Source organism: Lathamus discolor, chromosome 5 (assembly GCF_037157495.1).
Source record: "Lathamus discolor isolate bLatDis1 chromosome 5, bLatDis1.hap1, whole genome shotgun sequence".
NCBI lineage: Eukaryota > Metazoa > Chordata > Aves > Psittaciformes > Psittacidae > Lathamus > Lathamus discolor.
In genome coordinates, this window is record NC_088888.1 from 33,465,282 (window position 1) to 33,482,027 (window position 16,746).

The 16,746-nt window shown below is 44.1% G+C and overlaps 1 protein-coding gene across 6 annotated transcripts in view; it reads right to left on the reverse strand.

Moving 5' to 3' along the window:
- Positions 1-11,254: 11,254 nt before the first annotated feature.
- The window catches only part of TSNAX (translin associated factor X), a 58,413-nt gene continuing 52,921 nt past the window's right edge, over positions 11,255-16,746 (reverse strand). For all 6 annotated transcript variants that reach the window (XM_065680284.1, XM_065680279.1, XM_065680280.1 and 3 more), the window contains 2 exons: positions 16,229-16,356; positions 11,255-14,561 (listed from right to left, as the gene is read on the reverse strand). In XM_065680284.1, the coding sequence (XP_065536356.1) occupies positions 14,190-14,561; positions 16,229-16,356 (500 nt within the window). In that variant the 3' untranslated portion in view covers positions 11,255-14,189. The remainder of the gene's footprint in view (positions 14,562-16,228; positions 16,357-16,746) is intronic.

Consider the following 16,746-nt stretch of genomic DNA (forward strand, 5'->3'; position numbering starts at 1 on the left):
AGTGACCCGTGGAGAGGGGCCAAGTGTGGGAAACAGGGTCCCACGAACCTGCTTTGGGGATAAGGGGCCTCCATGGGGAGAGTGGTCACACGTCCTGTGTGTAAAAGGGAAGGGAGGGAAGAGATGCACGGGGAAGGGGTTAGGGGAGCATGTGGCTCACAGGCTTTTGTGTTCCTGGTCCAGCAATAATGATCCTGGAGGTGAAATCCTAGGACTACATTTCTACATAGAAAATAGACCTTTACCATATAACAACTGGTCAGCAACCTCAGTATGCAATAGAGCGTGCCTACAGAGAGACTTTGTTGTTGTAATGTCGCCTGTATTTTCTCAGTGTGATCACAGAGAACTGGTAAAATCTCTTTGGGAACAAATGTCTGGGTGGAGATAAGGCTGCATTTGCAGTTCATGGTTCCCGTGTGATTTGCTATGGAAAAAGCTAAACATGGCTCCATTCAAAACGTTCAAACTAGCTGCTGGCAGACATTTTCCCAGCAAACAAAAGCTGTGGCAACTGTGCAGATGCCTGCTTGAAAACGGTTGGGTGAGAAAGTTTTGCTTCCCTTTTCACTTTTATTTCCTTATTCCTTACATGATGCTTATTTTTAGAGTGAAAAAGCAACAGGAGCAAAAACGCTCACTTGGATTATTGAAGTCAGATCAAACACTTTGTAGCACAGAGGTGAGAATTTAGGGTGGGGGAAAGTCTGGCACCTGGGAGGGAAACGTTGGTTAGAGGGAAGATGCTCTGCTTTGTGCTCCCCATTCATCTGACATATGCCAAAAGACTGCGTAAAAGTAGGATTTGTACTAACTTTTGTCCCCAGTTCATAGCTCATAAATTAAGGTATTTGTGTTATTAGCAGACCATGGCAGGAGATCAGTCTTCGCAAGGTCGTTTGACAGCCTTAAAAACTGAGTGACCTTCTGGAGGCTCCAGTCTCTCCCCACTGACTTCAGAGAGAGCCAAGGAGGGTCACCTTCCTCAGCTGAGTACCCCAAGCTGTGAGAGATGACTCTGAGCCACACGAATGGCCATGCAAACAGAGCTGCTGTGATTCAGCTCTTGGGAAAATGATCAGAAAGGGTGCGTGTGGCTTGGAAGAGGGAAAAGCAAGAGAAAGAGGGAAGCTAAAAGAGGAAAAGGGGAAGAAATTGAAAGAAATTCATCTGAGTGGTAAGCAACCACCGAAGGGAAGTAGCAAAGAGACTGAGGGGGAAAAGTGTTTGAGAGATCAGGCAGAGGGAGGTCAAAAGCAGACAAGTGAGAACACTGAGCATCACATAGAGGAGTCCTCAGCCCCAGACACTGACAAAGGAGCAGCTGCTGCCTGTGGCTGCAGGAGCCACTGGCTGAGCCACCCCCCGGGACCGGAGGGAGCCCTGTGTGAAGGACACTGCAGCATAGTCGGAAAATCATTCAGGGCTCTTCCTTGCTCTGTTGCCAAAATTACCACAGCATGACCAAGGCAAGGTAAGCACAGAGAAGCACCCAAACATACCCAGCCTTCGGAAACACTTTTGGTTCAATTGTGAAATGCCTTTCGTATCTACTTGGAAAGTTACACAAACACGTAAGTTGTGCAAATCCAGTGATTAAAAATCACTAGCTCATAACAGTAAATACACCGCTGACTGGAGAAGTTAAATATGGTTAAGAGAAATAATGCGGGAGCCATTAGCCAGTGTAATTGCTTTAATAGTCTATTATCTTTAATGGAGCTTAAACAAATACACAAACACATGTACACACATATTAGAAATAAAGCTGTAGTAGAGCCAAGCCACAGCTTAACTATTCAGACCATTGATACAAGGCCTGCCCTTGCAGCTGGATTACGAAGTACTGTAAAACACGGTGAGATGCCTTTTCTCTTTGGGAAACCTTCCTGCTCGCTGTGAGTTAGCGTTGCCTGAAGGCTGAGCCAGCACATGTGGGATGCGAGCATCCAGACCGCGGTCGCATGGCGCTGAAGAATAACGTGCTGCAGAGCTGCAGCAGGAGGCTGAGGGAGGCAGAGAGGAAACTCTCACAATTGCCTGTTTCCCCGCGCCGCATTAAGCGACTGAGTGATCCCAGGCCACGACAGAATCACAGGAGTGAGTCACAGGGTTCAAAACAAGAGCATCCACTAATTGTTCCATGGAAGAGGCTCAGGGAAGTCTGAAGGAGGATTTTGCAGGATATTCTTCTACTCATTGTGAGCTTTGTAGTCTTTTGTAGCAAAGCCAGCCGTTCTGATCCGAGTTTGTTTTACCACTCATAGCCCAGGGAGGGCTGTGTGCCAGGGCAGGGCATCCCCCACAGGCAGGTTTTCTGCTGTGAGCCTGGAGTAGCTTTGAGGCTGTTCAGAAGAAGCTCTCAGACACCACCTGATGGCAAATGGGAGGGGGAAAACAGCCTTATGCCTAGCCTGGCTGTCCCATCAGCTCTCTGCAGATGTTTTGGTCAGTTTGGTCAAGATCTGTTCACCTACATTTCAGGTGTTCAAGACAAGCAGATCATACTGTCTCTACCCCCAAGCCTCTGGACTTGGATAATATGTCTCAGTGATCAGTCCCTGAGCCTTACCCAATGAAGCTGCAGAGCCAGATACGAGATGGGGAAGAGCTCCAGGCTTCTGGTGAAGGTTTAGTTTGTAGGGGCTGGATGTTACATCTTGGATGATGAATGGGAATGAATGGGATTCTGGGAAGTATATGGATCCAGGGTCCTTCTTTGCCACACTGTATCCTGAAGTTCATAGTGGAGTGCACTCCCTTTCCCTCACATAGGAACAACTCATCAGTGCTCCTTTAATGCTGATACACCCTGGTCATGGGCAATGACGTATGTGAGAGGGATGAGTGCAGTTGCAGGCCCAGAGGTTGCACAAACAGTTGGGGACACATTGCAAGGTTGGGCAAAGAAGAGATTAGCTTGGGCAGAGAAAAGATTCAGAGCAGCCCTGCAGAGAAGGACTTGGGGGTGCTGGTCTATGAGCAAATGAACATGAGCCGGCTGCAGTGTGCGCTCGCAGCCCAGAAAGCCAACCGTATCCTGGGCTGCATCAAAAGGAGCGTGACCAGCAGGTCGAAGGAGGTGATCCTGCCCCTCTACTCTGCTCTTGTGAGACCTCACCTGGAGTATTGTGTGCAGTTCTGGTGTCCTCAACATAAAAAGGACATGGAACTGTTGGAACAAGTCCAGAGGAGGGCCACGAGGATGATCAGGGGACTGGAGCACCTCCCGTGTGAAGACAGGCTGAGGAAGTTGGGGCTGTTCAGCCTGGAGAAGAGAAGGCTGCGTGGAGACCTCGTAGCAGCCTTCCAGTACCTGAAGGGGGGTACAGGGATGCTGGGGAGGGACTCTTCATCAGGGACTGTAGTGACAGGACAAGGGGCAATGGGTTCAAACTTAATCAGGGGAAGTTTAGATTGGCTATAAGGCAGAAGTTCTTTACTGTAAGGGTGGTGAGGCACTGGAATGGGTTGCCCAGGGAGGCTGTGAATGCTCCATTCCTGGCAGTGTCCAAGGCCAGGCTGGACGTAGCCTTGGGTGACATGGTTTAGTGTGAGGTGTCCCTGCCTATGGTAGGGGGGTTGGAACTAGATGATCTTAAGGTCCTTTCCAACCCTAACTATTCTATGATTCTATGATTCCAAGTTAGGAGGAGGGGCGAAAGGGTATTCATCCATGGGCAGGTTGCTCTGGCGAGGGGGTCAGTGAAGATGGGGATGTCTTCCACAGTGCTTATTGCCACAGACTGCAAGTTCATGGTTGTGGAACTGCCTCGTGCCTGTGCTTTCACCCTTCCCTATCCCTTACTGACCACTGCACCCAGCAAGCTGCTGCAGTTGGGTCACACACAACTCACTTCTTTTATGGTGCTGATTCCTTTGATCTCTTTGGTCTATGCCTTGGACAAAGAACCAGTTTGTTACTCCTTATGGGTAACCCAGCTCCTCCATAAATGCTCTAACACCTGATTTGCCTGACCTGTGTCTTGTCATTTTCCCACAGCTTGACCCCTAAATGTGCTCCAGGTTATTGGAGTCCAACTTCCAGGAACCAGGAATGCATAAAGCAGTCCAGGATCTGACATGCACTAGTGGTATAGAAACCTCTTTCCAAGATTCATCTTAGTGCCCACTGGGATACCATGTATTCATTCTTCTAGGTAACTCAGGCTATTGGTCTCTAGTTGCTGTCCTGCTGGTAGCCCTGACCTTTTCCTTCCTCCTGTTCTCTCTGTCCTCTGATGCATGAGGTCTTCTCCATTCTTATCACCAGCCTTCTGCTTCTGGTTACAAGAACCTGCCCAAGACAGAAAAGGGATCACAGCCTACCTGCTGGACTGTTGCTTTCTGAACTAAGGATTATTCAGTATCTCAGTAGGCTTCCCTAAAAGATAACCAAGGCTTAGTGACTCTTTGGTTCGGACTTTTTGGTCACGCTCTTTTCAAATGTCAGTCCAAACGTGACAAACAAAAAACATCAAAAGCCAAAGCAGATGGACCAAAATGGGATTTGGTAGAGAAAAGACCTGTGTGGGCAGGTTCCCTTGGCAGAAGTTCAGTCAGCTGGTCCAGAGGAAGGCAGGAAACACCTTATGCAGATACAGTGTCTTCAGTGAGATGATAGAGGCACGAAAGACTTAATGACCAATGGCTAATCTCACCTTTGCTCTTTTCTGAGAGAAGGAATTAAGGAGTGGCTGCTTCTGGACCTGTCTTCCTCTCACATGTCACTTGTGGGGAAAAGTCCATGCTGTCAACAGGAGCCAGGCGCATTTGAATTTTTCTTCTATCTGAATTTTTATGAAAATGAAGACAAACTTCCCCCACCCCCACCCCCACCCCCCCTTGCCAAAAATGTGGGAATTTCAGCAGGCTGGGAAAGTGGACAAAAATTAGAAAATCTTGCCAAAAATTTGACATTTTTCCATGTTTTACACTTGGATTTAACCCAAAATCTATTTGGAGTAAAAGCACTTCTCAAATTATTACCAGAGAAGTGAGAGGGAGCAAATTGATCTGCCAGGATGCAGAAGGAGCCCAAGTTGGTGGAAATTATCACATTTGGGGCCCATTTACTAGAATAGTAACACTTACGGTCTTATATTTAAAACAACAGCTTGGTCTCAACTGTCTGAAAACCCTCATTGCACTCCTGCCAAGTCATTAGCTTACAAAGCTCCAGGCCCTGTCTACACACAAGCCTGCCACCAGTTTAACTAAAATCACTATTTAATCTATTTAGAGCAATCAGCACAACCCTTTTTGGGGGTAACCAAATTAACCTAAATCAATACAAGCCTGTTGCAAACAGAGACAAACAACTTAAGGACATCGACATCAAACCCTGCATTAGCTCAAGCGGTGAGAGTTTTGTGGCGAGGCAAGAGCTCAGGTCAAGCCTGGGGATGCTGTAAGGGCCCTGTTTGAGCTGTAAAGCTGTGCTTGAAGCACGTTCAGTTGTAGCTTTGTGCTGAGGTGCCCAAGCTGTCTCCCCTGCACATTGCTGCATGCATAGTCTGGATCCCCACCACTTCTCAGGGCTGGGTTTAGGAGCTGTGGCCACCTTCGCCCTGTCCTTCTCCTGGCCCTGAGCCCTGTGTGAGAAGCCCAACCGGTTTGCTGGAGGAGCTTGAGGTGAAAGGCAGAAGACATAGCTAGCTCTGGTAGAAAGCATGTGGCTTCAATACCTGAGAAACCTTATTTAAATTCTATTCTCCTGAGCTGAAACATGTGACAGTGTTAAGTATGGCCACAGCATCCTCCCTCCCCATATCTGTTGCTGCCTCTGCACAAATGGGCCTCAGGAGACCTGCTGCATCCCCCTCCTTGGAAGGAAGGAAGGAAACACCAGCAGCAGCAGCTGGCCCAGAGCACAGGCTGTTTTCCCCAGGTCTCACCCACTGCACAAGCTTCTGGTGCTTGCTCTGAGCCTGGCTATGGACAGCTGCAGTTGACAATGTCTAATTCTTCTCTTGGCAGAGACAGTGAAAGGTTTCTCCATATCCACGTACCTTATGTCAGACTTAATCCCACAGATCTCTATATACTCTCCTTAATGTAATTTTTCCAGGTTGAAGGATTACAGCCCATAGGTTCCTTTCATAGGGAATCTGATCCTTAACTTTGGTCATCCTTTCTGCCCTTCTCTGAACCTTTGTACAGTTCTGCTATATCCTTTTTGAGATGAGGGATCAGTCACACTCAAAAGCAGGTGACCCAGGGATTCATACAGTGACATGTGTACAGCATATCCTTGTCTTTATTTCTAGTCCTTTCCTAATAATTCCTAACATTTGACTGGATATTTTGCGTGCTGACAAGCATTGATTTGACACTCTCATGTAAAAAAAAAACCCCACAATATTTTGATCTTGAAGGGAGCACACAGAGATTATTTTTCCCTATATTTATTACTTCACATCTGCCTACGCTCAATCTGCTTCCCCATCCTGTCACTCTGCAGTCTCTTAATGCTCTTCTGCATTTTTTCAGTCAACTGTTGTCTTTACTACAGTGAATATCTCATTGTGAGAAAACTCACCTCACAGCTCACCTCCTTCTCCATGTCTTTATAGGTGTGCTCCTTGTATGTGCACAAGTGGAGAGGGAAGCAGGCAGTAAATAAGGCAAAAATACAAGTATGTACTCATACACCAGTTATTCTGTTTTCAGGTGCTGCATCAGCAAACCCCCATGGTAACACCCTACAGCAAAATGTGACTCCAAAAGCAAAGGAATCCAGAATTGGAAAAGAAGCAAGGCCAAAGGAGAATCATGGAGAGGCTGCCAAGATGCGGAGACACCTTTATAGATGCCTATATCTCTGTTTCCGTGCTGCCCAGAAGGAGCAACAATCTCAGAGCCCCTGATACCTTCAGGGAGAGCTTTAACCTGAGATAAAGCAGCAGGATGCGGCTGTTGAGGTTCAGCAGGTGAGGGATGCCACTAACTTCCCTGCCAGAGCTAGGGATTTCAAAGTGTTTTTACTGAAGACAACAGCTGGAAGCTCATCTGAGTTTATCCAGAAGACTGGGAGGTCATCAATTCTCTCCTAGCTTTATCCACACTGCAAGTTGGATCCCATATATTCAGAAGTCCATACAAAATCTCAGTCTTTGTTAAGCTGGGGTGGAAAAAGACGTAAATCCCTCCAAAACCTGTGATATTCCACAGGCACAGGAACTGCTCTAAACCAAACTAGCAGCTCCTTCCTCTTGTGGCTGTAATCCAGAAAGCAGTTAGCATTAACGGAGTATCTGGCCCCCAGCTAAGCTACAAAAAGCCAAAGATGCTCAGATACAACTGTGACAATATAACATAAAACAGGGCTAATTTTGTATTGCAGAGTGCCTGGGCAGCAGTTGATGTCTGCAGCCACGTGTTCAAACACACCAGCCTTGCTCACAGGTTTACAGTGTGATAGCCCAAAACCCTGGAGTTGAGTGTAGGACAAGCAGGAACTGTGTGCTGTTCAATGGCTTTCAGCCACAGGGGGTGTATCCTGGGGAAGGTTCCCAGTTATGAATAGGACCTGTAGGAGGACCCTTAAATTACCCTTGAATGGCCTTTAGGAGAATAAATCAGTATCTGTGGTGACACTGTCACCATTTCTAAGTCTGTTGATGCAATTTTATAAGTGATTGTTACCGGTGCACTGGGGCAACCCAAGTAACAACTCTGGTGTTATCCCCTCCAAAAGCCCACTGCAGGGGTGTTTCATCACCCCTCTGCTGTGGTGCATACCAGATCTCTCCCAGCCTGGGGCACCACTGAGCAGCACAGAGCAAGGAAGAGCTGATGGACCAGGACAACAAGCGGGACCAACTCACCTTTAGCATCAACTGGGCAATGTTCCAGGGCTTAAACATCAACCCCAGCCCTATTCTGTTCACAGAGTGCAGCACAGATAGTTCTTTTATGCTACAAAGTCTCTGGGCTTGAAGCCACTTGTGCTATCTACCTGAAGGTTTTCTGTGGCAGCCACAATCAATGACAAGGAAGTACACAGGCACATTCACACACGCAGAAGTATTTGATTTTACACCAGGAGTTCAACAGCTAAAAAAGGCTTGCATTTTCTTGTATGGGTAGCTTGACTGTAATACAAACTAAGGAATTTAGGACTCCAGTCTACAAATCCTTATTAGCACTCCTTAAAAGTACTAGGTCAAATAATCATATTTGTATAATTCACAAGTCTGCAAGAACATGTCCAGTCGAAGTTTCTTACGGCTTTTTATTTATTTGTATTCAAACACCATACCACATATGATGAGATACAAAATAAACATAAGCCATTCCCTGGTATTCCCAAAAGCACTTATAGTACAAGTGTAATTTATACTGAGTATAATTTATTGCTAACAGAGGCCCACCCGAGTATAAAATGGAAGCTTAAATCACACCACTAACTGTGTTTATAAGAACGCATCACTTATAACTGACCCACAAGCTTGAGTATTTCTAAAGCTGGACACTAGGTGGCAGAACAAATATATGTTCTCTAATTGAGGAATATGCGTCCTTTAAGTAAGAAGGCAGGCCCAGAGACGTTGAAGTACAGCATGTATCTAAAATTAATAGAAATCTTATAGGTGCCCTGCTTTTCCAGATCAGTTCCTGTAGAACGCAGGGCCTCTTAAGGTTGGGTTTAAACCTTTTATGTTCTTTACTATGAATATTATGATTTACACACACTCTCAGGTCTTTCGCCACAAATGCCCACGGTTCCCCTTCTTTTTAAAAGCGGGACCCTGGCGAACATTACCCCAACATTTAATAGATGATAAAAGCTTTACAGAGAGGTAAGAATTTCATCTGATCCCATGTGATTTAAGAACATCGCTCTAACTGCAAGTTTGTAGAACACTGCAGCAGTAGCTCAGATTAAGCAATAATAATTGAAATCAATTGCTTATCGCTGCTTTGCTCCTGTAAAGCAACGTTTCTTCAGCAGTGCATCAACTGGGAGCCTCCGTGCGTAAAGGCTGAGCAGAAGTGGGAGAAAAAGGTCTGGGGGAAGGCAAAGGAAACGTTTTGCACCACGAGGTGTCAGCACACACCGGACCCGGCTGCCCACTGCTGGGTGCCGGGAGGCTCCAGACTGATCTTCTGTGTGACCTGACACTGCTTCATCTTACCCACCTTCCCTCACAGCCCCAGCATCTCGTCTGTCACCTCTCACTTTACGTGCGCAAAGCAAAACAGCCAGCCGTTCTCGCTGCAAGGAGAGGAACAACCCCCACTCCCTCTTAAAATGAGACTGACAGCACTGAACAATATTCCTGTGACATCAAAACACCTCGGTCTATTCACATGCATCCTTTGCCCACCTGGTTCCTGTCCCCCAGTGTGCAAAGCTCATTTTAACAAAACCCTGGGCTATTTCCACATAGCTTTGTCAGCTCTTCTTGTGGGGGCCTCCAGAAGAGAGGACCCCGAGGAAGAATTAAATTAAAGTGGTCAGACCATTTTGGATTAAAAGGGGCCTGGCAAGGCTGCAGGAAAGTACAGGGCTGTGGGAGAAATTCCCAGAGACAGATGATGCTCCATAAAACCTGCACTGCACCAGCAGCCAAGAAAGTTTATGATGGGCTCAAGAAGCCATCTGACCTGTTGTGTCAGTGGAGGAGCAAAGCACGCACAAGTTTCTTTCTTTGGGAGGAATGAACATCTGCATGACATGAAAATACCACCACTAGAAGGGGGGAAAAAAAAGAGGATGAACCCATGTGTCTGCACAATGCAATAGGGGAGGCTCTGAGTTGAGGCCCCCTGGCTGGCTGAAGGGGCACCAGTGCCAGCCTGCCCAGCCTATGGGAGGAGCTGGAAAAGGAGACACCACATCACTCACGGCCAGGGTTCAGGAAGCCATGACTGGCTCCAGAAGTCAGCAAGTCTCTTCTGCTTTGCTCTGCAAATGGGCCTTTCAAAGGGATTAACAGGTCAGGTAAAAGAGGTAGAGTTGGTGGAAAATCAGACTCCTCAAAGACAACCTTCCACAGGACTGAAGAAGAAACATCTTTTATGTCTGCAGGCAATTTACCTTGGCTCACGATATTTGCAAACCTCAGACTAAGGTTTGCTCACCTACAAAAGCAACATGAGATCTGCCCACCCATCCATCCATCCTGACACATGGCACCAAGGCTGGGGATATATGTACCAGGCCTCTCCCCTCACAGCCAGAGCACTGTTTCCGAAGTGGAAGGCGCAAACAGACAAACCTACTTAAGAAACTAACCGATTCCTCTTCCTGCATGGAGACATTTTGCCCCAGGATTCCAGCTAAACCAGGAAATGACTGAGTCCTAGGATGGACACGGGCAATGGCTCAAAAGAATGGTACTGCCTAAGAAAGGATAAGTAAAGAAAGGGAAGAAACAGAGGGGGTTGAAGCAGCAATGACAGCGAAACGGACAAGTAAACAGCACACAAGGAAACAGTGGTCAAAGTAAGCATACCTTTATGTGAAAAACTATCTAACCATGCCTCTAACACACAAATGGTGGTAGTTCACACATCGAGGTTTGTGGCTACCAGTTTGGGAGCAAAAGGACCATGCATAGGAAGTTGGGTGGTTGGGAACTAAGAGCTTGTTGATCTGTGGCAGACTGGCTGGAAGCCTGCAAACCCTGCTCAGTCCAGGATCCACACGTTCTCCGCTGCTCAGAAAATCAAGTTCCCCTTATTTATAACCCAAGGATAGACAGATGCCTTGGGAACCATCTGGTTGTTTTAAATTCAGTTTCTTCGGACAACTCCAATCTCTTTTATAGCTGAGTCACCTGGTTTTGAAGTGTTCTTTCTAGTTCCTTGCAGGGCCGTCTTCCTGTCCCACGTCCTCCCCAGTCCTACCCCACCCCCATGTGCACCCGCTGCCCTGCAGCTCAGCCTGCTCTTCCTCTGTGCTGTCCCACTCCTTGCCACTCTTCCCCCCTTTGTCTCTACCTCACTTCCTTCCATTTTGCCTCTCCACCACCTTCGCCCTTCCCAGCTAACCCTTTACTATCACACTCCAGGTTTTCTAGAGTTTTGACTAGTTTCTTTTCCGGAATGGGAAGTGGTAAACCAACCTATGACAACGCACAGTCTTCTGGCAAAAATCCTGCCACTTCATCTCCCCCTCCCTCGCTACCATCTTCCTTTTGTTTGTCTTGGCTACTCTTCTGTCTACTCTGAAATTGCAAATGCTTTGAGGGTAATGCCAGAATCCGGTCCACAGAATTCCATAAGGAACACAATAAGCGAAATATTCTAAAAAGTCCTATTTTAATTTTTATTTTGTTTTTGATTTTCAGTAAACTCACCAAAAATCCAAGTAAGCAGGGCTCTAAGTAGACAGACATACATGTCCTGTCAACAGGAAGTTTCTCTTGCATAACTTCTCTGGCAGTTCTGGAAAGCAAATTGTGGTTGGGTTTATTTTCCTCACTGCAAATTAATAGTCAGGAAAAAAGTGAACACGTAAAGAAAAATCATTTCTGAGAAAGGAGACTGTAGTAAAAGCAAATGATCTTTAGCACGCAGAGCTGCCCTTGTGAAACACCTGCTATGACATAGTCCTGTTCTGGCCATAGACCAAGCGTATCAATAGCTCCACAGAGTAATGGGATAAGAAATGGGAAAATTGCCATTGCTTGTTTAGCAGCTTGTTTTGCTGATAAATGTCTGTCACTTTTCAAGTAGCTACAGGGTAATTGTTTTTTGGGGGAAAATATTTCCTTGAGCAGGACATTTGCAGGCCATTAGCTATTTCCCATCTGTGCTAGTGTTTTAATACACCACATACACACTTTGCTCCCTAGTAGAAATTATTCACAGCTTCTGATTCCAGGCAGACAGCCTGAAGGTTAGAAATCATGTCTGTCATTAAGAAGTTTTCTCTCGCCTTAAAGAAAATTTATTTTTCAAAATCATAAGAAACAGTATGTATTTTTTTGCAAAAAACCTCTAACATAAAGATTGCTAGGGGAAAAAGAAAGTATTCTTTATAGGCATCTGTAATTTTAAGATAATGAATGACTGCACAAAAGCAGGAGCTCTTTGACTACAGCTGTGGTCACTGTGGGCTCATTCCACGGACAGAAGCAGAACACAACTCAGCCAAGCGCTGCCACGTGCTGGAGTTCATCTCACCTCTTTTCAAACTGTGCCATGAACATTTTTAAATTCCACCTGATAGCTGCTAGGACAGACAAGAGACTGACAGACCTCTGTTTAATATCACATAATGCCTGTAATAACTCAACATACACTCAACAAGCAATTACTTGCAGTAAATATAGCTGTGCCAAAAGACACAGAACCATATCCTCTTACCTGCATCAACTGAAATACTGGATGCTTACATCTGGGGGGAGGGAGGGGAGAGGAGGAAGGAAGAAAAAAAAAATCCTTACAAAAAAATATCCTTTTCCTTTCTTTCTGCTCTTCCCATAAGAAACAGGTGAAAACCAAGGAGAGATGTAAAAATGTGGCTGCCATTACAGATTCATTCCAGTGATAAACTTGCTTTGTCATCTGAATCCTTTGCATTTTTTTAATACAAGAGAATCACATGAAGTTTCTCTCTTAGCTCATTTTTAGACTTCACAGAATAAAGTTAAGGGAGAAAGAGAAAAGAGAATTCAGGATTAGAAAGTGTCCCTCCAAGCATGGACAGACGAATGGAGTGAAACTTACAAGTCCAGCCCTGCCCAGTGGGAAAGTCGCATCATTACCTACTGCTCGGAACAACAGGCAAAAGGACCAAGTACAGGCAGTGACTAGTTTTTAGAATTTATTGTAAAAAATAGTATTTAACAATAGGAAAAAAGCCACTCCTTGTTCAAGCCACCATATATTGCTTTATGTGGAAACAATGGAAAAATGTGATAGAAATGTATTTACCCATTCCTATCCATGTATCAGATGGTCCCAGCTATTCAGGACATGCTCATGGGAAAAATATTGGCACTATCACAGTATATGGAAGTGGAAATAAAGAACATGCAGTATTTTCAATTACAGTTGGGAGGCCTATTTCCTGGAGTCTAAAGATCATGTTGTTTTATCTGTTTTCCTTTAGCATAATGTACATTATCAGACTTTCATAACTACAGACACCGGCAGAAAGCCCTGATTTTTTGCCAATTGTGACATACTCACCTCAAAGATAAATGTGGAAGTCAGAATGTCTGCCTTATTTCTCTTTGCAATTTCCTTTCCATAGGAACATGCACATGATATAGTTCCTGCTAACAGATATTTAAATCTTGGCTAGCCCTTTCCCACTTACACCAGTTCAACCCCACTGGAGGTCCTCAGGGCAGCACAAACAATGGAGAACAGACTTCCAATACCACACTACGTTTGTTTTGGCCAAAACCTGCTACTTGGAAAGTCTTATGCTTTTGTCTACAGACAGAAAGATGTCAGATTCTGCATTAAACTGTATTACAAAAAATGCAAACCAATATATTCCACAATTTCATTTTTGTGGATTTTCTAGCTCATGTCAAAACTGTGAAGTACCAGTGTTAAGTTGAACAAAGCTCAATTTAAAGAGAGCCCCAAAATAACAAGTGCGCAGCAGTATTTACCTGATGCGATTAGCTTCACTATCAACTGGCAAAAAGTTGACCTAGTTTCAGTCTCATTCTCAAAAGCATTAATCAGAAAAAACTTACAGTTACATGGCACCTTTGAGACCACCTCAGTTTCAAGACAAGGAATGAACTTACACATAGATAGGTACATTATTTTAGGTATGAGTATAGAACCCAAATACTCAAAGAAAACAGGTCAGCAGAAATACATGGATAACGCTAAATAACAGTACCTCACCATTTTTATTCCACTGCTGTGCTTGCCAAAAACTGTTAACAGCAAACACAACAGTTTGAGGTGACTCACACGAAGGACAGTCACTGATGTAGAGTCCAGTGGAAATTCTGGTAATTCTGAAGATACAATGGAGCAATACAGGAAATTCCAAACTGAAAGGACAAAGTCAAACATTTGTTCTCTTGCACATTAGAAAAAGTATGTTTGGTTACAAATTAACCACTGCAAACAATATTCTCACAGATAAAACTACAAATGTCTCTACCTAAAAAGCTTTGTGAAGAGTCAAAACCCCACAAACCGTAACTAGGAAAGCTTTCCCTAAGTCCTCTCTCCTTCTGCGTTGCAACAGTCTCCTTATTTTAAGGAAGACCATCATCATCAATCAATTCTGTTTTGGTGGAGAACACATCAGCCAGCATGTGCTTTGGGATTTCAGATCCCCGCACTTTTAACGTGTAGCAGGCATTCTCTACTTTTGCCAGACTCTGTTTCAAGGTATACAGCTTCTTAGATACTTCATAAGGTCCAGTGTTGCCAATGAAAGTAAAACCATCATAAATCTGACGTAAGAACTGGCTCAGTTCAAAAGGCGTGTCTATGTCACCATTTCCAACGCTGCTGATGCACAGCCGCATCAGCTCTCCAGTTAGATCAGCCACTCCCAGCAGGTAATCGACAGGTGTTATCTTCAGGCTCCAAGTATGCAGTTGTTTATCATGGGAACTGGAGGTCTGAGGACAGGACAAAGTCCAGTACAGAGAAACATGAAAAAGCAGCCTATAATGGTTCAAATACACACTGGCTTATCTGACATAACTGGTAACTGGAAACAGTCTGGAAAATTAAATTGCATGGCACTTCCACACAGTCTGATTTCAGAAGTACAAACCTCCTTCCAGCATACCAGAAGGTATGAAAGCATCATTTCCACTGGAAACAAGACTTCCATTCTAGCAAACATGATAAACATACCCTGCTACTACCATCTTTATTTCAAACAGAATTATCAGGTCTTTGTACTAATATTTATTTGCAGTTGCTTTTCTTACTTTTTCTTCTTTTTTGGCTGATAGGTCTCAGCCTCATAGATTTAAATTTTCCCTAAATGGTCTATCCAAAGCTATCAAAGCAATCAAGAATCAAAGTATCAGCATTATGAAAACCAATCATATAATTTTGCAGTAATATCTTGAAAATGTATCTTCTACCAGAAGCTGATAGGTATAGCTCTTTCAGATCTATTTTATATCAACTGAACTTATTAAAATAGCTAAAAAAATACTTCATGAAGAAAACTCATCACAAAGTTACAGGTTTGTTCCTTTATCCAAGTTTCCAGATTTTTACTGCCAAAATATTGAAATGTGGGAGACAACACAGCTTTATTGCTGGTCCCTTGCTCCCAAGCTATCCATCCAAATTCATAAATCTCGTCAGAGGCATGTATGCAGGGGTTAATAACTCCACAATTTGTTAAAACAAGTGTGCCACAACAGGTTTGCCTCTGGTAAGAACAAATGAACTTAAGCTGAAAACATGGCTTCTTTGGAAATATCTTACCAAGAGAATGAAAAAGAATCAGAAGTGCTTTACAACAGAATCTCTTCAAGAGAAGCAGACTCAGGAATTCATCTCCAGCTGTGCATTACTGTACACTGCACATGTACTGCACAGGCATTTCTGTGTATCACTAGAAAATTGCCTTTTGTGCTCTGTCAACAATCAAACTGAACCCAGTTTACTGTAATCAGTGGCAGTAGTTTGTCCCTACACATAAAGCTAGAATTTAGCACAGGGTAGGAGTATGGGCAAGTGAAGAAACAGCAGATATGGTATTAGGGGTAAGGTATGATGGTCCTCTGAGGGAAACCATTAAGATCAACTCCAGGAAGACTACAAATGAGCTGAGACACACAGAGTACATTTTAACAGAAGGTGAATACAGTCCCTTCTGTGACTAGTTCAGTACCAGCAGTAAGATTTCATTCACAGCATTCATCCTGCCTTTGATTCGTTACCCTCAGCTTTTGCTACATCACTATTACACCAGTATAGTGATACTTATCAGTAGGCCTTACAGGCAGTCCCAGACATTAAAAATCCCTCCTCTGTATTTGTTTGCCGCTATTTCACTACCCGGGATCTTTCCCTCTACCAGGAGTTCAGCTTGCTCTGAGTAAGAAGGATGTTGAAATTTATAAACTTGTATCCCACAGATTTAGTTTACTACTTGTCAGAATAAAAAGTATGTTTTGAACAAGTCAAAGTCCACATGTATATCTAATATTATTCCACTAACTGGCCTTATTTAATCAGATGCCAAAAAAGTGACTAAGCTTACTCATTGCATTTCCACTCCAGAAAGATGTTTGTCACATGAGAAAAGAAACATTTTTACCGTGTTTGTTGTTTCTTCTCTGTCTTCTGCTGTAAATATTAGTTGTTTGTTGATCTCTTCAACACTAATCAAAGAACGTGTTTTGATAAAATACTGAAATGAGACCGCCTCAACATATTCCTGAAGTCCTGCAAAAATAGCACAATTAAGACAGTTAATTCAAACTTTCCAGCAACGATCCATGCTCACATTATTTATTTTTTTGGAAATCTTTTAAGTGAGACTATTTTAAGTGAAGTGAAAACTAAGATAACCCAGAAATAACACTGAAACATAATCTAACATAGCACGCTTCTGAAGTACAAAAACCAGACCAAGAGCACAGCAGATAAACATTTTCAAATTTTTACTCCAACTGCATTTTTCATTCAGACCCTGCTGTAATTCAGCATAAAGCATCACGTTACTCTCAGAAACATACTGAACAGCAGCTCCCCAGTGGGACCAGTACTGTTCAATACCTTTGTCAATGACATAGTGGGATCAAGTGCAGTCTCAGCAAGTTTGCAGATGACACC